The 25315-nt window shown below is 46.3% G+C and overlaps 1 protein-coding gene across 3 annotated transcripts in view; it reads left to right on the top strand.

The window, feature by feature from the left end:
* ASZ1 (ankyrin repeat, SAM and basic leucine zipper domain containing 1) overlaps positions 1 to 25315 on the top strand; it is a 434600-nt gene that overhangs the window by 56204 nt on the left and 353081 nt on the right. For all 3 annotated transcript variants that reach the window (XR_003858727.1, XM_029616793.1, XM_029616795.1), the window contains exon 3: positions 18837 to 18959. Coding sequence is in view for 2 of the 3 variants with exons in the window: in XM_029616793.1 (XP_029472653.1) it covers positions 18837 to 18959 (123 nt within the window). In the remaining variant the exon portion in view is untranslated. The remainder of the gene's footprint in view (positions 1 to 18836; positions 18960 to 25315) is intronic.

Consider the following 25315-nt stretch of genomic DNA (forward strand, 5'->3'; position numbering starts at 1 on the left):
TTTAGGGTCTATCCAAGGGATTTGGGTGGGGGAACATGATTATAAAATCTCCCTATTTGCGGATGATTTATTGTTCACAGTAGCTGACCCCGGACACTCCTTACCCGCACTAGTACAGGAGATTAGACATTTTGGGAGAGTGTCGGGGTTCAAAATGAACGAAGATAAATCGGAATTGATGAATATTTCTATGGAACAGGGTTTATACGAGGAGTTAGCAGCGCAATTACAGTTTAGAAAAGCTAAGCGGTGGGTGAAGTGCCTAGGGGTCAAGCTCTGTGCAAACTTTTCTAAGCTGGTGGATTTAAATTACTCCCCTCTAGTCCAAGCAATACAGTATGATCTTGATAGGTGGGCTAGAACCAACCTTTCATGGCTGGGTCGTATAGCAGCCGTAAAAATGTCTGTCCTACCGAAGTTCTGCTATCTCTTTCAAACACTGCCCGCTAGGGTACCTGGTAAACTTTTAAAGTTTTGGCAAAGGAAATTGTTCCATTTTGTATGGAAAAGGAAACCTCCCAGGGTAGCTAGAGCAGTTCTATACAAGGATAAGATTCTGGGGGGGCTCGGCTTTCCCAGTCTCCTATGGTATTACATTACCAATCTTCTGGCGGTGGTAGTTCACTGGCACTGCAGTGGCTCCTCCAAACCGTGGCTAAAGATAGAAAGGGTCCTGACAGGAGATCAGTCTCTACTTTCTAGAATTTGGTCCCCATACAAATTGAAAGGGGTGAGATGGACGACATTTACAGAGGTGGTGATGCAAACTTGGTTGCAGTGGAAAGGAAAGTTGATTGGGGATAGTATTGCCTATTATAATACGTCCTTTTTGCATAACCCTCTGTCCCGTCCCCGTCCCCCCCCCAAGGTATGGAGGGGCCGTTTATACGAAGATGGCAAAGTAAAGGCCTTACTACCATAGGTCAACTATGGAAAAATAATAAATTTATGACTTTTACTGATTTACGACAGCAATACTCCCTAGATAGGTCTGATCATTATGCATACACTCAGCTTGCACACTTTTTCACCACACATAGAGTAGCCACCCTCCTACGACAGGAGAAACCACCGTTTGTCAAGTTCTGTGACAGTGCTAATCACTTTGAGAAACCCATCTCCAGGATATATTTATTTATTTATTTAGCATTTTTCTATACCGACTTTCCAATAACAAAATTATTGATCAATTCGGTTTACATTTTAAACAATAACAACAATGACAAGTAAATGTCTTACAATGAACAGGTCGAATTAACTTGGATTAAGATATATGGGGGTAATAACATAATTAACATATATATATGTGCTTTTAAATGGTCAGGAGAGGGCTAAATCAACCCATCAATTGAATTGGGAGTGAGACCTTGACGTAAGCCTTCTGGATAAAGATTGGGAGAAATGTCATGTACACATTGGTAGAAGTTCAGTTTCTGCGCTCCTAAAAGAAAATGGATATAAGGTCCTTTATCGCTGGTACTTAACACCAGACAGGTTGCATAAAATGTCAGCTAGATCTGATGATCACTGCTGGCAGCAGTGTGGTCAAGTGGGGGACCTTCTTCCACATGTGGTGGGAGTGTCCCAGGGTGCAGAGCACATGGCAGGTAGTTAGTGAATACATTCAGAACACACTAAAGATTTCGGTAATATTAACGCCACAGACGTGTTTGCTACAGGTCGCTCCGGAAGGCGGCACGACCTGGCAGCGCTTATTGGTCATGCAGGTGGTTTTAGCTACCAGATGTGAAATTGCTTTTTGGTGGAAAAGGGAAGAATCACCTACATTGGGTGATATACTTACTAGACTGGGCAGGATATACCATCTAAATCATTTAACGGCTACACGCAATGATAAGCTACCAAACTTTCAGAAAATATGGGGGCCATACCTTTCAAGGATACCCACTACCTAATAGAAGGGGAGAACCTTGTTGATATCCTAACAGAATCTTCAAAGTATTATATTCCACAAGATTAAGGTGCTCCCTTTCTGGCCCTACCTGTGACGTGAACCCCACTTTGAGAATTCTGTGTCCCCACGATTTATGTAGTTTCCCAAGCTATAGCCCTAGTGTCTCAATGTTGTTACCTTTCTATTGCACTTCTTAATTTGTTCTCCCTTAGGCTGTGTTCTCTTCGGTTAGTTGAACTCTGGACCCCGCACCAGGGGATTGGATGCTGGAGGAGTTAGGGGGGAGGGAGGGAAGGGGGTGGGAAGTTCTGGGGGGAAGGTTATATACTGAAAATTTTGACTTATGCAGAAACGACAGTGCACACGTAGAGGTGTGGATGATGCTCGCCCGTTTAATGAGTTACTGGTATCATGGAGCATTTGTCATACATTCTTTATTGTAGTTTATTAAGAGCATTACATCTTTGTATTTTTTCATTCTTAGATGCTTTGTTAATATCTTCATCTTGTACACCAGTTGATTCTCTCATTTTGGTCTGTATCTTTGCTGTGTTAAGCGGGCCTACTGGAATATGTCTGTAACAGACATGGAAAACTGTTAATGTTATGATATTTCTGTTGTGAAGTCAATACAAATCTAATTACAAAAAAAGAAAGGGGTTAACTCATCTGAACAAACTATCAGTAAAGTTGGAAACCACCAGTTCTTTGCTGTTATTTGGATGCTGAGAATGCATAATTTCCTAGCGTGCAGCAGATGGACTCAGGACCAGTGGGTATAGTGTACTCCTGTTAGCAGTTGGAGACGGATCAGATTTCAATCTGACGTCAGCCCCTAGTACATATACCCCTGCAGGAAGTGCAGTTCTTCAGTATTTTCCATCTCCATAGCAGTTAGGGACTATCTGCATGCTCTCACAGCGTTAGAACCAAATTCAAAGAAGAAAATCCAAATTTAAAGAAGAAACCTACCTGAAGACAAGCCCCGCTCTCCTGCAGTGATACCCTCGGGTCCCTCGCCCAGTTGAGATTCCCGAGGTGATTTCCGTGGTCCCTCGGAGGTAAGCCTCTGTCCGGCGGCCGAATCGCAGCGAGGACCTAGCCCCCGATCCTCGGGTGCGGCTGAGAGGCAGCGGGTGCACCCTTGAGCGCGGCAGTGAAGGTATTTGCCCTCTCCCCCCACAGCCGGAGACCGCCCGGGACAAAACCGGGAAGTGCCGAAGACAAGGTAAAGTGGAAATCTTCTGCCTGAATCCGGTCTCCGAGGTCGAAGAGGAGCACAGGTCATCGGCCGGGACCAGTGCCACATAAGAACATAAGAACATAAGAAAATGCCATACTGGGTCAGACCAAGGGTCCATCAAGCCCAGCATCCTGTTTCCAACAGTGGCCAATCCAGGCCATAAGAACCTGGCAAGTACCCAAAAACTAAGTCTATTCCATGTAACCATTGCTAATGGCAGTGGCTATTCTCTAAGTGAACCTAATAGCAGGTAATGGACTTCTCCTCCAAGAACTTATCCAATCCTTTTTTAAACACAGCTATACTACCTGCACGAACCACATTCTCTGGCAACAAATTCCAGAGTTTAATTGTGCGTTGAGTAAAAAGAACTTTCTCCGATTAGTTTTAAATGTGCCCCATGCTAACTTCATGGAGTGTCCCCTAGTCCTTCTACTATCTGAAAGAGTAAATAACCGATTCACATCTACCCGTTCTAGACCTCTCATGATTTTAAACACCTCTATCATATCCCCCCTCAGTCGTCTCTTCTCCAAGCTGAAAAGTCCTAATCTCTTTAGTCTTTCCTCATAGGGGAGTTGTTCCATTCCCCTTATCATTTTGGTAGCCCTTCTCTGTACCTTCTCCATCGCAATTATATCTTTTTTGAGATGCGGCGACCAGAATTGTACACAGTATTCAAGGTGCGGTCTCACCATGGAGCGATACAGAGGCATTATGACATTTTCCGTTTTATTCATCATTCCTTTTCTAATAATTCCCAACATTCTGTTTGCTTTTTTGACTGCCGCAGCACACTGAACCGACGATTTCAATGTGTTATCCACTATGACACCTAGATCTCTTTCTTGGGTTGTAGCACCTAATATGGAACCCAACATCGTGTAATTATAGCATGGGTTATTTTTCCCTATATGCATCACCTTGCACTTTTCCACATTAAATTTCATCTGCCATTTGGATGCCCAATTTTCCAGTCTCACAAGGTCTTCCTGCAATTTATCACAATCTGCTTGTGATTTAACTACTCTGCACAATTTTGTGTCATCTGCAAATTTGATTATCTCACTCGTCGTATTTCTTTCCAGATCATTTATAAATATATTGAACAGTAAGGGTCCCAATACAGATCCCTGAGGCACTCCACTGTCCACCGGGTTGATCTGCCCTAGCAGGGCCAGGCCCCGGCTATTTCAGAGGGTCTACCCACGTGGAGACCCTCCGAGGGGGTCACCATATTGTCCGCGTGCTCGCCGTCGCCATCTTGGTCCTATTCAGCACCTCAGCACCAGTGATCATCAAACGGTATGGTTTAATATCACTAAAAGAATATGGAAAAGAAGCACAAAGACCAGAGTTTTACAGTTCAAAAACACAGACTTTGAGGAAATGGGGAAGTACCTAGAGGAAGAACTAAATGGATGGGAAAATGAGAGAGATGTGGATCAGCAGTGGACCAATCTAAAAGGAGCAATCACCAAGGCAACTGCTCTATATGTTAGAAATGTAAAGAAAAGCAAAAGAAAAATGAAACCTATCTGGTTCTCAAAGGAGGTGGCTGACAAAATTAAAGCTAAAAGAACAGCATTCAAGAAATATAAAAGATCCCAAAGGGAGGAGCACAAAGAAGAATATTTGATTCAACTGAGGGAGACGAAGAAATTAATCAAGTTGGCAAAAAGTCAAGCGGAAGAGAGGATTGCCAAGGAGATGAAAAATGGTGACAAAACATTTTTCAGATACATCAGCGAAAAGAGAAAAGTCCAAAGTGGTATAGTGAAATTGAAAGGTGGAAATGATCAATGTGTGGAGAGAGATGAAGAAATGGCAGAAATATTAAACGAATACTTCAGCTCTGTGTTAACTAAAGAAGACCCTGGAGAAGGACCATCTCTACACAACAAGAAACTGGAGGGAAGTGCAATAGATGAAAATCCTTTCACAATAGAAAATGTATGGGAAGAGCTAAAGAATCTGAAAGTGGACAAAGCCATGGGGCCTGATGGGATTCATCCAAGGATACTGAGGGAGCTCAGAGATGTGCTGGCGGGTCCGCTGTGCGACCTGTTCAATAGATCCCTAGAAATGGGAGTGGTGCCGAGTGATTGGTGGTCCCGCTTCACAAGAGTGGGAACAGAGAGGAGGCTGGTAACTACAGACCGGTTAGCCTCACTTCGGTGGTGGGAAAAGTAATGGAGTCACTGTTGAAAGAGAGAATAGTGAACTATCTACAGTCCGGAGAATTGATGGACCAGAGGCAGCATGGATTCACCAGAGGAAGATCCTGTCAGACAAACCTGATTGACTTTTTTGACTGGGTAACCAAGGAATTGGATCGAGGAAGAGCGCTTGATGTCATCTACTTGGATTTCAGCAAAGCTTTTGATACGGTTCCACATAGGAGACTGGTGAATAAAACGAGAAGCTTAGGAGTGAGTGCCGACGTGGTGACCTGGATTGAAAACTGGTTGACGGACAGAAGACAATGTGTGATGGTAAATGGAACTTTCTCTGAAGAGAGAGCGGTTTTAAGTGGTGTACCGCAAGGATCAGTGTTGGGACCGGTCCTGTTCAATATCTTTGTGAGTGACATTGCGGATGGAATAGAAGGTAAGGTTTGTCTTTTTGCGGATGACACTAAGATCTGCAACAGAGTGGACACGCCGGAAGGAGTGGAGAGAATGAGACGGGATTTAAGGAAACTGGAAGAGTGGTCGAAGATATGGCAGCTGAGATTCAATGCCAAGAAGTTCAAAGTCATGCATATGGGGAATGGAAATCCGAATGAACTGTATTCGATGGGGGGGGGAAAGGCTGATGTGCACGGAGCAGTAGAGAGACCTTGGGTGATAAGTGTCTAATGATATGAAGTCTGCGAAACAATGCAACAAGGCGATAGCAAAAGCCAGAAGAATGCTGGGATGCATAGAGAGAGGAATATCGAGTAAGAAAAGGGAAGTGATTATCCCCTTGTACAGGTCCTTGGTGAGGCCTCACCTGGAGTACTGTGTTCAGTTCTGGAGACCGTATCTACAAAGAGACAAAGACAAGATGGAAGCGGTACAGAGAAGGGCGACCAGGAAGGTGGAGGGCTTCATCGGATGACATACGAGGAGAGATTGCAGAATCTAAATATGTACTCCCTGGAGGAAAGGAGGAGCAGGGGTGATATGATTCAGACCTTCAGATACTTGAAAAACTTTAATGATCCAAAGACAACGACAAACCTTTTCCATCAGAAAAAAATCAGCAGAACCAGAGGTCACGAGCTGAGGCTCCAGGGAGGAAGACTAAGAACCAATGTCAGGAAGTATTTCTTCACGGAAAGGGTGGTGGATGTTTGGAATGCCCTTCCGGAGGAAGTGGTGAAGTCTAAAACTGTGAACGACTTCAAAGGGGCATGGGATAAACACTGTGGATCCATCAAGTCTAGAGGGCGTGAATAAAGTGGAGGCAGCAAAACACTGCACGGAGCGGCAGTAGCCACAGAGGCATTCAAACACTGCACGGAGCGGCAGCAGCCACAGAGGCATTCACGGAGCAGGATGCCAGTGGCCAGTAGTTATTGTTCCACCTTCACGGAGCAGAAGGATGGAGGGCTGCTATCTCCAAAAAAAAAACAAAAAACCAAAATCAAACAAAAAATAACAGGGGTGGGTAAGAGTATGGGGAAAGGGTGTGGCCTGCTTGTTACAACAGTTGCTACCCCTAATTGAGCCGGATGTCACTTGGATGCAGATACGGCGCTGCTCTCTAAATTGGTGGTGGGGTGGAGGGGAATTAGGGCTGGAGTGTACTGGAAGCCAAAAGTAACAGGTGGGAGAGAGAAAAAGGGAAAAAAAAAGGATAAAGTGCGTAGCTTGCTGGGCAGACTAGATGGGCCGTTTGGTGGTCTTCTGCCGTCATTTCTATGTTTCTATTCGCCGCGCCATTCGCCATTCGAGCTAGGCGCACAAAGCACTTGTGCGCATAAACTTACACGCACATAAAACCTTGCGGCATAAGTTGCGCGCACAGAGCCGGGCACATATCTACGGCTGAACGCCCAGCTGCAAGCAGAACTACACGCTCATCTTAAGCTCACCGGAGCGCATAAGAGTTTATGCGCCGACAGCCATGGCACCTCCAGAAACAGGGATAAAGGCTCAAGGCCTCTGCCCAGCATGCCACATCAGAACCGCACAAAGCGAGGAGGCAGACGCCCTGTACATGCAGTGCGAAGAGGCCCTGGGTAACCCAGTCCAGGGCCAGTCCCACCCAGGGCAGAGTTCTAGCTCCTCAGGGGGTACCCCGGACCTAGCCAGGGGGACCTCCCCACAGACGGGGACCCCCAAGGAACCAGCGCCCCTCAGCTTTGACCCAGCGTCAATCTCATGGGTGGAGTTCTTCAAGGGGATTCATTCCTTTGTTCAAATGCAAACTGAACCTCAGGCTGACCAGCCACATGCTCCACAGGAGGACCTTCATGCCCCAGGCCCTTCAAGACCTAGGCACAGGCTTCCACTCCCCAGAAGTCCCACCTATGGGGTCTCTGACATCTCTGAGGAGGAAACTGAACCCTTAGAGGGGGAGCTCCCCCCACCCCCGGGGACAGAGCCTTACCGAACCAAGAGACTCTTCTCCACAAAGGACGAACACCCGGACTTGGTCAACCAGTGCCTGACGGAGCTCGCTATCCCGGGCCCAGGTACTTTGGGGGAACCTAAACCGAACCCCCTGCTGAAGGGTCTTCGATAGACTTCTCGCCATTTTCCTGTGTTACAAGCAGCACAGCAGCTGATTGACCTGGAATGGAATGCTCTGGATTCCACTTTCAAGGGGGAACGAGCTTTGGCAGCCCTGTACTCCCTGTACCCAGCAACCAAAGATCTTCTTGAATGCCCAAGAGTTGATACCATGGTCTGCGTGGTCTCCAAACGCACTACCATCCCAGTGGAGGGAGGAGCTGTGCTCAAGGATGCACAGGATTGGTGGCTGGAGTCCATCCTCAAACAGTCATTTGACGTAGCTGCTATGTCTCTACAAATTGCGGCCTGCTGCACCGTGGTGACACGTGCCTGCTTATCACAAACCAGGAACACCCCAGGAGAAGACATGGAAGCAGCAGTATCTTTCCTCGCGGATGCTGCCTTCGACCTAGTGCGCACCGCGGCCAGAGGAGTGTCCTCTGCTGTGGCAGCCAGGAGGCAAATCTGGCTCCGAAGCTGGTCGGCCGAAGCATCTTCCAAAACGCACCTCACGAGGATGCCCTTCAAAGGATCCCTCCTGTTCGGCAGCAAACTAGAGAAACTGGCCGACAAATGGGGCGAGTCCCCATTGCCACGCCTACCGGAGGATAAGACTAAGAGAAACCAGCGACCCTTCCCCAGGTCCTCAAGGGGCAGAAGTTCACAGCGCTTCAATCCTTACAGGAGCAACTATGAAGCCCCCCGCCCTACGGGCAGGAACCAGTCCTTACGGACCAAGCACAACAAGAGGGGAACCAGCTCTGGTACAGGCCCTAGCCGCACCCCACAATAAGATTCAGCCGACCCATCCAAGGGAAGAAGCCATAGGGGGCAGACTAGCCCTATTCTACCGCAGATGGGTCGAGATAACTTCGGACAAGTGGGTCCTAGCCATCATTCGGGAGGGGTACTACCTGGATTTTCTACGAATCCCTCCGGACAAGTTCGTGGAGTCCCCCTGCCATGACCTCTCCAAGAGGGCGGCAGTGGAAGCTACACTGTCCAGACTACTGGCCCTCGAGGCCATAACCCCAGTGCCTCCGCAAGAAATAAATACTGGGCATTATTCCATTTATTTTATTGTCCCCAAGAAAGAGGGAACATTCAGGCCCATCCTGGACCTCAAGTCGGTCAACCGCCACCTCAGGATTCCCCGCTTCCGCATGGAAACCCTACGATCTGTAATAAGGGCGATACAACTGGGAGAGTTTCTCACATCCCTGGATCTTTCGGAGACCTACCTACACATCCCAATTCATCAGGATCACCAGCGTTACCTATGCTTCAAAGTCCTGAACCGTCACTACCAGTTCCGGGCACTATCCTTCAGGTTAGCCACAGCACCCCGGACGTTCACCAAGGTAATAGTAGTGGTGGCGGCAACACTGAGGAAGGAAGGAATTCTCATTCACCCTTACCTGGACGATTGGCTGATCAGGGCAAAGTCACCGGAGGAAAGCCGCCAAGCAACCAGCAGAGTCATAAACTCTACTGGAGAGCCTAGGATGGGTGGTCAACACAAACAAAAGCTCCCTACAGCCCTCATAGTCGCTGGAATACCTAGGAGTCCGATTTGACACCAAAGAGGACAAGGTCAGCCTGACCCCCCACAAGGAGATCAAAATTGTGGAACCAGCTGCAAACCTTGCTGAACGATCCTCGTCCCACAGCATGGGATTACCTGCAAGTCCTCGGGCTAATGGCATCCACCCTGGAAGTTGTGCCATGGACGCGAGCCCATATGAGGCCCCTACAATGCTCACTCCTTTCACGGTGGAGCCCATGGTCCCAGAACTACACCGTACGTCTATCACTCCCGGGCAGAGTTCGGACCCAACTACGGTGGTGGCTGCAGGCCAGCCACATGAGCCGGGGATCAAAGCTATCTTCCCCAACCTGGACCCTACTCACCACAGATGCCAGTCTACGAGGATGGGGAGCACACTGCGAGGAGTTAACCGCCCAAGGGCAATGGAACGCAGAAGAGGTGGGATGGAACATCAACCGCCTAGAAGCGCAGGCAGTCAGACTAGCCTGTCTGCGGTTCGCTCACAGACTCCGAAACAAAGCGATCAGAGTAATGTCTGACAACGCCATGACAGTGGCCTACATCAACCGGCAGGGGGGAACCAGGAGCCAACAGGTTTCCCTAGAAATAGACCCCCTGATGGCATGGACGGAAGCAAACCTCCAGGAGATCTCTGCCATCCACATTGCTGGGAAGAACAACATCACGGCAGACTTCCTCAGCAGGGAAAGTCTAGACCCAGGAGAATGGAGGCTGTCGTCCACAGCCTTCCAATTGATAGTGATTTGGTGGGGGACATGGGACATGGACCTTCTGGCAAGCAGATCCAACGCCCAAGTATCCAGATACTTCAGCCGCAGGCGGGAGCCGCAGTCCCAAGGGGTCGATGCCCTGGTACAGACCTGGCCACCGGGGACTCTACGCCTTCCTGCCGTGGCCCCTATTGGGCGCGATCATTCACAAGATCCAACTACATTTATTTATTTATTTATTTATTTAAGGTTTTTTTATACCGGCATTCATGAACTCGTTCACATCATGTCGGTTTACAGAAAACAGGGGTGTGGATAATACAACCAAAAAACATAAATAACGTGATGAAGAGAAGCAGTTACAATTAACAAGGGCTAATGAACTGGGAATGTAAGAAATAGAAAGAGATAGAGGAGAATAATTATATACAAAAGTTCAATATAAATATGGTGTCTCATATGTACAGTCTCTGAGTAGAGAGTTTGTTTATGGGACTAGTTCTTCTGGTGGCTCCGGATTGGCCAAGAAGACCCTGGTACGCAGACATGAGAAGACTACTGGCAGGGAACCCTCTACCCCTGCCCCCACACAGGGACCTGCTACAAGGTCTGATCCTCCACGAGGACCCAGCTCAATTCTCTCTTACGGTCTGGCCATTGAGAGTGCCCGCCTGAGAGAGAGCGGATACTCGGGGGCGGTAATCGACACCCTCCTCTGAGCATGCAAGTTCTCCACATCATTAACGTACATAAGGATTTGGAGAGTATTTGAAGCCTGGTGTGAAGACCACAACATCAAGCCGTGCTCATTCAAAGTTCCCGTGATCCTGGAATTCTTACAGAATGGACTACAGAAGGGTCTGTCCCTCAACTCCATCAAGGTACAAGTGGCCGCATTGTCATGCTACGGCTCCAAGAGCGAGGGCGACAGCATAGCTTCTCACCCGGACGTGTCACTCTTCCTGAAAGGAGTCAAACACATTCGCCCACCACTAAAGTGGCTGGTACCTCTGTGGAATTTCAATCTCGTTTTGGACTTCCTAGCGGGAACCACCTTCAGACCCCTCCGAGGCCTGTCCCTCCACCTGTTAACCCTAAAGATGCTGTTCTTGCTGGCAGTGTGTTCAGCCCGCCGCATCTCGGAACTACAAGCTCTATCCTGCCGTGAGCCGTTCCTCAGGCTCACCCCGGGGTCCATCCAACTATGCACGGTTCCCTCCTTCCTCCCCAAAGTGATCTCGCGCTTCCACCTCAACCAGACCATCTCGCTACCAACGACGGATGGCTTGAAGAATTCGGAAGAAGCCCGTAGTCTACGTCACTTCAACATCGGCAGACTCCTATCAAGGTACCTGGATATGTCGGAACCCGTACGAAGAACAGACCACCTTTTCGTCCTTCACAGCGGAAAGAGACTAGGGGAAGCGGCCTCGTGGGCAACCATTGACCGCTGGATCAAGGAAGTCATCAAGGCGGCCTACGTAGAAGCTGGCAAGCCACCACCTCTACAGGTCAAGGCCCATTCTACCAGAGCCCAGGCAGTATCCTGGGCAGAAACTAGAATGCTGTCACCTGCCAAGATCTGCAGGGCGGCTATATGGTTCTCCATCCATACTTTCTCCAGATTCTACCGTCTGGACATTCAGGCTCGGGAGGACACTGCATTTGCAAGGGCAATACTAAGTGGACCACGGGCAGCCTCCCACCCGGTTCGGGAGTAGCTTTTATACATCCCATTGGTCCTGAGTCCATCTGCTACACGCTAGGAAAGGGAGAAATTACTTACCTGAATTTCGTTTTCCTTAGTGTAGACAGATGGACTCAGCATCCCACCCTTGGCTGCCGTTACGCATGGTCTTTCAAATAATTCAAGGGTTAGCCATGTTTTCATTTACCTAGGGCATCCACCCTGCCGGGTGTCGACGCTTTCCAGTTGAGTACACTGGCGGTCTCCAGCTATAGTCAATCAACCAGTTCAAGTTAATCAAGTTAATCAAGTTTGAACATTTAACCAAGTTATGAAGTTATTCAAGTTAACCAAATTATTAAGTTAATCAATCAGTCAGTCACACATATATCCACAACTCTTTTCGAGGAGAATACTGAAGAGCTGCACTTCCTGCAGGGGTATATGTACTAGGGGCTGACGTCAGATTGAAATCTGATCCGTCTCCAACTGCTAACAGGAGTACACTATACCCATTGGTCCTGAGTCCATCTGTCTACACTAAGGAAAACGAAATTATCAGGTAAGTAATTTCTCCATTATTGATGCTGGGCACTAAGGATGGAAACGGCATAATTGCAAAAGCGAATTGGGTATAAGAGCTATTGTTTATCCTCACAAATTGGAACTCATGGCCTCAGGTTTTAGCTATACAGTAGGGAGAAGGAGTTGAATAGAGACTAATAGGAATGTGCATTTTCTCTACATTTTCTTTTCTCTGTGCCCCTGGGTGCCAAGTTAAAGGATCTGTCTCGCCCAGGAGTTACACAGATATAGCTTGCAATAAAGAGCAGTGAAAAGGCAGTGAAACATTTTTGACATGACACGCACAAAAAAAGCCATCATTCTTGTTCTAAGATTTTCTTTTTTTTGATCATAGGTAGCTTTACTATTACTAACAAGTATAACAATATTTCTGCTTCAGTTTTTGTGCTTTGTTTTTGCTAGACAAACTGATGTTGCAAGCTAACAAGAAAATGCTGTATTATCAAACAGAACTGGGCCTCAGGGCTAAAGGAACTATGTTTAGAATCAACAAGGTCATGCTGGCAATGTAGTTGGTTGCAGGCCCATTAGCAAACAAGGCAAGGTTGAATGTACATATGGCCTTTCAGATTAATTGTTTATAGTAGAAAGCCAAGCATTAGAAGTTTTGACAATTATATGACCTAGTTTAGAGGTTGAAATGTATAGCTGTAAATCCTTTATAATATCTTATCAGTAAAATCAATTGAGAGAGGGACTTTGCTAGTGCTTTGCGTAGCACTCTGCCAGTCTCTCTCTCCATAAGGCATTATTATATTATGTTGTTTTATAGCATTTAAATAAAAAGCTTTTCTCTACAGCTGTTGGCTCTGTGTATATTTCAGAGAACCACAGTAATGCAAGTGTTTGGATTGCTAAGTTCACTTTCTTAAACAATGTCTGAAGTGCTGTGTAGGAGCTCAAAGATTACTATGATTATCAAAATTTGGTTTGTTTCTTTAGTCAAGCTTGTTGACTGCTAATCCAGTTATAGGCTCAAAGTGGTGAACATATATAAAAAGTCTACAAAGGTAGTACATAAACAATACAAACACAAAAATAGGCACTTAAAATAACAATATGACATATACAGACAGAAAGCATACACACTATTTGTATTGTCTTATCTACTTAACCCAATATATCTAGAATCAGGAACATAAAAATAAGTACATATTTACATATTCAATAATGGTTTCCAAGGAACTGGTGAAAATTTAAACGGGATTTGTACCTTTCTAATGTTATGAACAGCAACTTGCCTTACTTGTCAGCTTTAACAGATTACTTTGAAATAACTGCATTAGGATGTCAAAACAACGAATCCTAGAGTCATTCTGATGGCTTAATAGTTAGTTGTTAGTTTTGGTGTTTCTCCCAGGACAACAGGATGGTAGTCATCATCAGATGGAGCCCTGTCCAGAACACTTTTGTCAAAGTTTCTAGAACTTTGAGTGGCATCCAGAGCATGCCCAGCATACCACCAACCCCGTGGCCACATGGGGTCCCCCTTCAGTTTCTTTTTTTTTTTCTTTGCAGCGGTTGACTCGCGGTTAGTGAAGCTCTGTGAGAATTTTTTCCTCACACTTTCCTCACGGAACAATTTGAAGTCTTTCTTCAAGTTCTTCCCTGCTCCGGGGTCCCCCATCGCGCACAGATTCCTCTGGCGTTCGGTAAATCAGTTTTGCGCTCTTGCGGTCGGTTCCTGGCTGTCTATCTCCTGGTGGGCAATGGCCCCGACCGCACGCCACCTCTTTATCATGGCGACCAGTTTTCGGAAGAGCCTGGAGTGTCTGCGGACTATATCCTTAACGGACCCACACGTCTGTGTCTTGAGCCTTCTCATGACCTAGCTGTGCCCACATGACCCCCAAAGGCTGGCGTGCTTGCATGGACAAGATGGAGCACTTGTTTCTGCTCCATCTACTCCAGTGCCGGGCGCATCGAGTCGTGGGGATCAAACTGACTCGGGACTTTCCCCATTGAAGCCCCACCGAGAAGATCGAGGAGCGGGAGACCGCCCCTCACCGGCATTGAGTCAGTTGAAGACTTTGGCATAGTCATCCTCTGTGCCAGAGAAAGACCAGGCCGAGCACTGTTGGAAGCATCAACACTAACACTGTCGGTCGGCACCGTCCGACACCGGAGCGGCATCTGCCTCGGCCGAACCCCCTCTGAAAGGCCCCGGGGAGAGGAGGCCTCAACCTCCTCTGGGATGAGGAAGCCCAGGGCGTTTCCTACCGATATCCGTGGAGCCCCATGGATGCTCCGGTGATGCCTCCTACTCCAGGGTCTGTTTTGTCTGCACCCTCGTTCCGAGAGGAGTTGGACCGCGTGGTTCAACAGGTAGTGGTTGATGCCCTTCGGGGTCTCCAGCCACCACAGACTCCTGGCCCCATATCAGCATTGGAATCAGCGCCCTCCATGTTGGCACCTCTTCTGGAAAGGCTGGACATGCTGCTCGGTGCCTTGTTGACTGTGCCCTGCTGACCACAGGTGCCTCCTCCCATCTCAATCCTGATTCCGGGTTCCTCGGAGGAGAAAGATGCATTTCCTTTCACATCTCCATGGGCGGAACCGCTGATGCCAGATCCCGTCCCTGGGCCAGCGAGCCTCCTGGTGCCCCGACGTCCATCGCAGGTCCCGGTGCCCTGGGTGCTGGCACCACTGCTGTCTGTTCCACCTCACCGACCATTGCTGCTGTGCCCTGTACTCTGGGTTTTAGCCTTCCTCCTTTATCCAGGCAGTCTGCCACTGTGGAAGAGGCCCTTCCACACTGACCCATGGGGGGACGCCGCCTCTGAGTATTCCTCAGAGGCCTCAGAGTACCTTCTGTCAGAGCCTACCCCCCCACCCCCAGAAGAGAGATGGCGCTCACCTCCGGAGGATCTCTCCTTTGCAAGTTTTGTCCAGGAGATGGCGGAAACCATTCCCTTCCAACTTTCAAGAGAAGAAGGATGCCTGCCAGAAGATATTGGAGGTCCTACAGTTTGTGGACGCTCCTAAGTAGGTGATGGCTGTCCCGGTGGATGAGGTAATGTCCATCGTAGCATATGGTGCACGATGGGTAAAGTGCATCGTAGCATATGGCTACCGCCTGAATCTCCTCACTGTTCCACCAGACTCACCACCCTCCCCGGCGTGGAGCCTAGTGGAACACGCAATGACCCTAGAGTTAGAATTCATGGCCCTGCTACAGTCCAGAGCTATAGAATCTGTTCCCTGGGCTCAGTGAGGACGAGGGTTCTACTCCAGGTATTTTCTCATCCCAAAGAGAACAGGCGGCCTCCGTCCCATCTTTGAGCCTTAAACAGGTTCCTTCCAGAGAATGGTTCTGAATGGTGTCCTTGGGCACCCTACTTCTGCTTCTGAATCAAGGGGAATGGCTCTGCTCTCTGGATCTACAGGAGGCTTACGTGCACATTGCGATTTTTCCACCTCATTGCAAATATCTACGCTTCGTAGTAGGCCACCGACACTTCCAGTACAGGGTTCTCCCTTTCGGGCTAGCCTTCGCACCCTGGGTCTTCAGAAAATGCCTGCCAGTGGTGGGAGCCCATTTATGCTGGATTGGGATACATGTGTTCCCATATCTGGACGATTGGCTCATCAAGAGTTCGAAAGAGGGAGCTCTTCAGTCCTTCAATGTGACGTTAAGCCACCTCCACTCAATGAACTACCCAAAATCCCAGCCGACTCCGTCCCAGCGACTGACCTTCATCGGACAAGGCATTCCTTCCCAACGAACGCATAGCCACCTTGGCCGTGATGGCAGGATCTATCCGGCGGATGGCCTCCACCCACCTGCTCCTGAAGTTGCTGGGTCACATGGCCTTGTCGGTGCATGTCACCCCAATGTTCCGCCAGCCATGAGGGTCACGCAATGGACCTGAGGTCTCAGTGGCACCAAGCCACTCAGAAACTCTTGGTAATGGTCCAAATAACCAACCCATTCTAGCTTTCCCTCACCTGGTGGGTGCAGGAATCCAACTGAGCAAGGGACTTCCCTTTCAGCTCCTGGCTTCTCAGGTGACCTTGACCATAGATGCCTCCAACCTAGGCTGGAGAGTCCATATCAACGGCCTCCACACACAAGGCGGCCTGCTAGATAAACTTCCTGGAACTCCGGATGATGTGGTATGCCCTATACACATTCTAGTACTGCTTGTCCAACAAGGTCGTCTTGATCCAGATGGACAACCAGATAGCCATGTGGTACGTGAACAAATGGGGCATGGGCTCTTATCTCCTCTGTGAAGAGGCGGCGCAGATTTGAGCCTGGGCCCTGTCGCGTTTCATGCTCCTGGGGGCCATCTACCTGGCGGGCACCGAGAATGTAGTAGCAGACAGACTCAGTTGTACATTTCAGCCCCATGAGTGGTCCCTGAACCCCGGTGTAGCTGACAGGATCTTCCGCCGGTGGGGACACCCGGACATAGATCTCTTTGTGTCTTCGCAGAACCACAAGGTGGACCGATTCTGCTCCCTGCACAGGGACTGAAGGAGACCAGCCGTGGATGCCTTCACCCACTCCTAGAGCGCAGGCCTCCTATAATGCATATCCTCCAATTCCATTAATAGGCAAGACTCTTGTGAAGCTAAGCAGGACAGAGGCTCCTTGATCCTCATATCCCCACATTGGCTGCATCCGGTCTGGTTTCCCCTTCTCCGCGACTTCTCTGTCCAGGGGTGCATTTGCCTGGGCACCTCGCCCGACCTCATCACCCAGGATCAGGGCAGGCTGCACTCTGGTCACTGTCCCTGACAGTGTGGATGTCGAAAGACTAATACTATGATCTCTCGACCTTTCTGATAATGTCTCGCAAATCCTCATAGCTTCGGGGAATACATACCAAGCAAAGTGGAGGAGTTTCTTGCCCTGGTGCACGCAAGAGGGTCTTAACCCTCTTGCGTGCCTCCTTTTTTGCCTCGGAGTCTTGTCTACAGACTACCTCAATCCGGGTACATCTGAATGCCATGGGTGACACTCCAGTATCTGTGCAACCCTTAGTGGGGCACTTCATGAGAGGCTTACTACAACTGAAGCCTCCACGGCATCCCCCTGTTGAGGCCTGGAACCTCAACATAGTGCTGGCATGGCTCATGCGGCTTCCGTTTGAGCCCCTGTGCTCTTGCGAGTTCAGACACTTCACCTGGAAGGTTATCTTCCTAGTGGCTGTTACTTCTGCTCACAGAGTCAGTGAGCTGCAGGCCTTGGTGACCTATCCACCTTACACGAGGTTCTTCCACAACAGGGTGGTGCTACACACTCACCCTAAGTTCCTGCCGAGGGTAGTGACTGACTTCCACCTAAATCAGTCCATCGTGTTGCCCACTTTTTTTCCCGAGGCCACTCTTTCATCCAGGTGAGTGGGCTCTGCATACCTTGGACTGCAAATGTGCTCTCGTCTTTTATTCCAGGAAACACATGCGGAAACGCCATTACACAAATCTTTGAATTTGAAATCAAGTCGGACTACAATTACAACGCTGAACTAAGCCCTTGAGAAAGAACAACGGGAGTTCGAAACATGGTTCCATGTCTGGCATGTTTACTGTTCCAGGCTTCAGCGAAGTTTTAAGCTAAGTAATTGGACTTTAAAATAATTGCACGATTTGCACACTGCTTAAGAAAAAGTATCAAAAAATATTCTTTTGGATTTGACCGATGATTAAATATAAGGTTATTCATCTAGCAGATTCATGCATAAGATGAAGCCTATTATGACAGGTCATCAATATCCTGCGTCTCTATTATAATCACGGTATACTATTGGCGCTTGAGACTTCTTATGTTTGATGTTTAGCCATAGTACTTGAATTTGATACTATGTGGGATTCACGTGAATTGTTGGTGATATTATTAAGTTTACCTTTTAAGTTGGCTCATTTTAAGTTCACTTTTTTCCTTTTAATTCTGAAATGTATTTTATTTGTTTTATTGCAGAGTTATATTTGTTTTGGTTTTATTTGATTTCAGTTTTGTTATGTGCTGTTTTAGTTTAGTTTTATTTTACTTTATGATTATGTATGTGAAGATATTCATCGCCTAGGCCTTTTGTATTAGGCGATCCAGAAATTCAAATAAATGTAAATATTACTGTGCCACTATTATAAATCCTTGCTAATTTAGGTTTTATGTTCAAACAGTATGACTATTATAGGCCTGTAACAAATTTTTGGATACAAATGTCAGATAAATAGACTGAGGAAATATGTCTGCTATCCCTTCACCAAATAAACTACTGATCCAATTGTGGGTAGGTATTGGGGGGCCAGATATGTGATGCCTGTAGCAGCTATATTAAAAATGAAATCTTAAAAAAAAAAAAAAGTGTTCTCTGTAATCTGTTGCAGTAGTGTGCATAGAAAACCTAAATAAGGGGAACCCTTTTTTTTTTCCTTCTTTTTTTTTGACAGGTGTGAATGTAGAGTCTCGTTTTCAATTTGGATGGACACCTTTGATGTATGCTGCTAGTGTAGCTAATTTAGAACTGGTGCGTATTCTGCTGGGCAGAGGTGCTAATGCAAGCTTTGATAAAGGTAAGAGGTTAATATTGAAACTTTTGAAAGCATGTGATAATTTGTACTGTCTTGGATTGAAATCTATTTTTCCTTTTAAATATCTGTTTGGAATCTTTTCCTTGAGTTTTATTTAACTTTGCTGGGCTTAAAAAGATTTTAAGAGATTTGAATCTGAAGGAGTTTTTTTTGTTCCCTCCTACGTCTAGCGTCTGTTCTTCATAAATAGTTCTTCCAAAGACATAGGTAAATATTCTTCACTTAAATTAAGTACTAATCTTTGTAGATTAGTCACAATAATTCAAGTGGCTCCATTGACACAAATTAACGCAATTACTGTTACTCAGTGTAGCATCAGTGGTGCTTTAGACCTAAGGTGTATTATCTGAAGTCTTAAGGCATGTATCATTTGCCTTCATTTGTTTGCAATAAAATAAGACCCTGATTCAACTGAAAGTGGACTTGTCTATGATGGGGGAAAAAAACCAAAACAAACCTCCTCAACTCATGGCATTCAGGAAATTTGCCCCCACTCCCACAGAGGATTTGAGAAAACAGGAATAAAATAGGTTACAGTGGGCTCTGCATTAGGAAATTAAGGGGGGGGGGGCTCCAGAAATGGAAACTGAAGTGGTATCTGAAAGGAAAAAAAATACCCAATGCACACAAACATCAAAATACTATATCTCAAAGTAGAAAATTCCTTCTGCTGCGTAACTCTATCAAAGGCATTAACTGGGGCACCTTTTGAGGGTCACATAAAGGTTAAGTGCCTTTTAGGATCTTCAGATAACAGAAGTGCAAACCAGATTGGTGCAATGAAAAGAAAGTATAGCCTCTAAAACTGATGTCCTTTGCCACTTGGGGACCAATGACCTGGCTCAAAACATTGCTACAGTACAAAAGGATTTTCAGAATACAGGAAGAGGATTAGCCTTTTCAAAAGTGTTACTTGTTAATGGAAAGGGAGATGAAAGGCTAATCCATATAGATCATGCCAATATATGACTCCAAACCAGGTGTAAAGAAGGTTTTGAGATACATTGGGTCTTAGAGCCATGTTGGAACAGTAAAAGGCTGTACTCTAAAGATGGCCTACATTTTTCTCCATCGACCAGCAGGATTAAAGTAGCCATGACATGTTGTGGATGTCATCTGATGGTGCTGAACGGACTCTTCTCTCTTAGGTCATAGAGCTTTTATTCTACTGAGCATGTATGGAAGTTTCCTCATGAAACCTTCCGCCTCAGAACCTCTCCAAACAACTCTTTTCAGTGCTAATTAAAAAAAAGAAAACATTTCTTCATGGAGAATGTCTGGCATGAAGAATTCCACCATCAGCAACTTCAACTACATATGAGGTAGAAAAATGTCCATTACTGATGGATACAATATCTGCTATTGATGCTTAGGACCAACTCGTGACCAGTCTGCTACCATTGGCTGGATGTACCTGTTCTCTCAGAAGTCCAGAGCTTTAAAAATGGAGGAGCTGCATAAGTCTCTGAAGAGACGCAGTCATTCTTTCGCCCAGAGTGGACCCTCTTTTAGCTCCCTGGGTGTTGATTTGAGCAGGAGTTCCTCAAGTAAGCCTCCCTCATTGTTGAGATAGGTGTTGGAACTCCTCTACCTCATCAAGATTGAATAAACAGAAAAAAGCTCAATACTGAGACGTTGGCAAGCCCTTGGCACATATCACGGTGTTTGCGGCTTAGTAAAAAGAAGCTGTCCTTGGAGCTGTCAGCGTAGCTGGCTCTGAAGAAGCACTGAAGCTTGTGATGCAGTCAATGCATATAGCACCAGCGCCATCATTCGCTGCCATATGGAGCTCCGGTGCATCGAGCTTCTACACAGACAATACTGCTTTTCACAGTGATTTGGAGTAAGAACTGGCACAATTGATGCATTGGACCTCTGTGCTGCCATTGCAGTTTTTCATTAAATCAATGGTTCCTCTCATATGCTTAGGGAGCATGGCATATGCGCAAGGAGATATGCTCTACTTACCTCCTCCTGTTTCAAGGGCAATTTTCCACATTGAGACTTGTGGAGCAAGGTCTGCATCTGGACACTCCAGATCCTATCTGTTCTGTGATACCTTTAATTTCTAACTGGCCCCCCAGGACAAATTTTTGCAGAGTATAGAGGGTTTACAAGCAGATTCCATCTTTATCTCTAAAGAGGTTTCTACACCTTCAAGGCCTTGCAAAAGAGCACACCAACCCTTGGGACCAATTGGCAGTGTTTGGTGAAAACTCTTTACCTTCCTGGTGGCTAAGGATAAGGGAGTGACCAATCTCTCCAGGTGATGTATTGTCCTCTCGCACTGAGGACAAATCTCCCAGGGCTACAGCCCAGGAGGGAATGGTTAGGCCGGCCATCATAGTTGGTGATTCAATTATTAGAAATGTAGATAGCAGGGTGGCTGGTGGACGTGAGGACCGCCTGGTAACTTGCCTGCCTGGTGCGAAGGTGGCAGACCTCACGCGTCACCTAGATAGGATTATAGACAGTGCTGGGGAGGAGCCGGCTGTCGTGGTACATGTGGGCACCAACGACATAGGAAAATGTGGGAGAGAGGTTCTGGAAGCCAAATTTAGGATTTTAGGTAGGAAGCTGAAATCCAGAACCCTCCAGCGTGGCATTCTCTGAAATGCTTCCTGTTCCACGTGCAGGTCCCCAAAGGCAGGCAGAGCTCCAGAGTTTCAATGCGTGGATGAGATGATGGTGCAGGGAAGAGGGATTCAGCTTTGTAAGGAACTGGGGAAACTTTTGGGGAAAGGGGAGACTTTTCCGAAAGGACGGGCTCCACCGTAACCAGAGTGGAACCAAGCTGCTGGCACTAACTTTCAAAAAGGACATAGAGCAGCTTTTAAACTAGAACAAGGGGGAAAGCCGACAGTCACTCAGTGCATGGTTCGGAGAAATGTATCCTTGAAGGATACTAATGAAACAGGAGAGTTAGGGCATCCCAACAGAGAGGTTCCATCAAAAGCAAACATAGTTCATATGCCTATATGTAAAAAATCACCAAAGCTGATGATTACCAAATTATCCCAAACAACTGAAAAGCAGGTTGTTAAAACAAGGAAAAACCACACTTTGAAATGTCTGTATGCCAATGCCAGAAGTCTAAGAAGTAAGATGGGAGAGTTAGAGTGTTTAGCAGCAAATGATGAGATTGACATAATTGGCATCACAGAGACTTGGTGGAAGGAGGATAACCAATGGGACAGTGCTATATCAGGGTACAAATTATATCGCAATGATAGGGAGGATCAACTTGGTGGGGGTGTGGCACTTTATGTCGGGGAGGGTATAGAGTTCAACAGGATAAAGATCATACAAGAGAGTAAATGCTCAATAGAATCTATATGGGTAGAAATCCCATGTGTGTTGGGTAAGAGTATAGTGATAGGAGTATACTACTGTCCACCTGGACAAAATGGTCAGACAGATGATGAAATGCTAAGAGAAATCAGTGAAGCAAACCAATTTGGCAGTGCAATAATAATGGGAGATTTCAATTACCCCAATATTGACTGGGTAAATGTAACATCAGGACTTGCTAGAGACATAAAGTTCCTGGATGTAATAAATGGCTGCTTCATGGAGCAATTGGTTCAGGAACCTACAAGAGAGGGAGCTATTTTAGATTTAATTCTTAGTGGAACGCAAGATTTGGTGAAAGACGTAACGGTGGTGGGGCCACTTGGCAACAGTGAACATAACATGATCAAATTTAAACTAATAACTGGAAGGGGGACAATAAGTAAATCTGCAGCTCTAACACTAAATTTTAAAAAGGGAAACTTTGATAAAATGAGGAAAATATTTAGAAAAAAACTGAAAGGTGCAGCTGCAAAGGTTAAAAGTGTTCAATAGGCTTGGACATTGTTTAAAAATACAATCCTAGAGGCGCAGTCCATATGTATTCCGCGCATTAAGAAAGGTGGAAAGAAGGCAAAACGATTACCGTCATGGTTAAAAGGTGAGGTGAAAGAGGCTATTCTAGCCAAAAAAACATCCTTCAAAAATTGGAAGAAGGATCCATCTGAAGAAAATAGGATAAAACATAAGCATTGTCAAGCTAAGTGTAAAACATTGATAAGACAGGCGAAGAGAGAATTTGAAATGAAGTTGGCCATAGAGGCAAAAACTCATAATAAAAACTTTTTAAAATATATCCAAAGCAAGAAACCTGTGAGGGAGTCGGTTGGACCATTAGATGACGGAGGGGTTAAAGGGGCTCTTAGGGAAGATAAGGCCATTGCAGAAAGACTAAATGAATTCTTTGCCTCCGTGTTTACTAATGAGGATGTTGGGGAGATACCAGTTCCGGAGATGGTTTTCAGGGGTGATGACTCAGACGAACTGAACGAGATCACTGTGAACCTGGAAGATGTAGTAGGCCAGATTGACAAACTAAAGAGTAGCAAATCACCTGGACCGGATGGTATGCATCCTAGGGTTCTGAAGGAACTCAAAAATGAAATTTCTGATCTATTAGTTAAAATTTGTAACCTATCATTAAAATCATCCATTGTACCTGAAGACTGGAGGGTGGCCAATGTAACCCCAATATTTAAAAAAGGCTCCAGGGGCGATCCGGGTAATTATAGACCAGTGAGCCTGACTTCAGTGCCGGGAAAAATAGTGGAAACTATTCTCAAGATCAAAATTGTAGAGCATATAGAAAGACATGATTTAATGGGACACAGTCAACATGGATTTACCCAAGGGAAGTCTTGCCTAACAAATCTGCTTCATTTTTTTGAAGGGGTTAATAAACATGTGGATAAAGGTGAACCGGTAGATGTAGTATATTTGGATTTTCAGAAGGCGTTTGACAAAGTCCCTCATGAGAGGCTTCTACGAAAACTAAAAAGTCATGGGGTAGGAGGCGATGTCCTTTCGTGGATTACAAACTGGTTAAAAGACAGGAAACAGACAGTAGGATTAAATGGTCAATATTCTCAGTGGAAAAGGGTAAACAGTGGATTACCTCAGGATTCTGTATTGGGACTGGTGCTTTTCAATATATATATAAATGATCTGGAAAGGAATACAACGAGTGAGGTTATCAAATTTGCGGATGATACAAAATTATTCAGAGTAGTCAAATCACAGGCAGACTGTGATACATTACAGGAGGACCTTGCAAGACTGGACGATTGGGCATCCAAATGGCAGATGAAATTTAATGTGGACAAGTGCAAGGTGTTGCACATAGGGAAAAATAACCCTTGCTGTAGTTACACGATGTTAGGTTCCATATTAGGAGCTACCACCCAGGAAAAAGATCTAGGCATCATAGTGGATAATACTTTAAAATCGGCTCAGTGTGCTGCAGCAGTCAAAAAAGCAAATAGAATGTTAGGAATTATTAGGAAGGGAATGGTTAATAGAACAGAAAATGTCATAATGCCTCTGTATCGCTCCATGGTGAGACCGCACCTTGAATACTGTGTACAATTCTGGTCGCCGCATCTCAAAAAAGATATAGTTGCGATGGAGAAGGTACAGAGAAGGGCAACCAAAATAAGGGGGATGGAACAGCTCCCCTATGAGGAAAGGCTGAAGAGGTTAGGGCTGTTCAGCTTGGAGAAGAGACGGCTGAGGGGGGGATATGATAGAGGTCTTTAAGATCATGAGAGGTCTTGAACGAGTAGATGTGACTCGGTTATTTACACTTTCGAATAATAGAAGGACTAGGGGCATTCCATGAAGTTAGCAAGTAACACATTTAAGACTAATCGGAGAAAATTCTTTTTCACTCAACGCACAATAAAGCTCTGGAATTTGTTGCCAGAGAAGGTAGTTAGTGCAGTTAGTGTAGCTGGGTTCAAAAAAGGTTTGGATAAGTTCTTGGAGCAGAAGTCCATTAATGGCTATTTATGAATTATACTTAGGGAATAGCCCCTGCTATTAATTGCATCAGTAGCATGGGATCTTCTTGGTGTTTGGGTACTTGCCAGATTCTTGTGGCCTGGTTTTTGGCCTCTGTTGGAAACAGGATGCTGGGCTTGATCGACCCTTGGTCTGTCCCAACATGGCAATTTCTTATGTTCTCCTTTCCAAAATAGCGGCTTGACTCCCTTTAATGAGGGAGTCCCTTGGGTCAGGGGTATACCATCAGAACCTCCGCAAGATGGTTTGAGTCCTTGCCACACTTGGAATGGAGTCCAGCCATTCGGAGGGTATTCACCAGGAATATTTCCCTCTGAGGCAACCAAAGATCTCTCCTCATCATTGGGGTCCTGGATAAATGTCCCTTCTCTCATCTGATCAGAGGAACATAAGAAATTGCCATGCTGGTCAGACCAAGGGTCCATCAAGCCTAGCATCCTTTTTCCAATAGAGGCCAAACCAGGCCA

The sequence above is a fragment of the Rhinatrema bivittatum genome, chromosome 9 (genome assembly GCF_901001135.1).
Source record: "Rhinatrema bivittatum chromosome 9, aRhiBiv1.1, whole genome shotgun sequence".
Lineage (NCBI taxonomy): Eukaryota > Metazoa > Chordata > Amphibia > Gymnophiona > Rhinatrematidae > Rhinatrema > Rhinatrema bivittatum.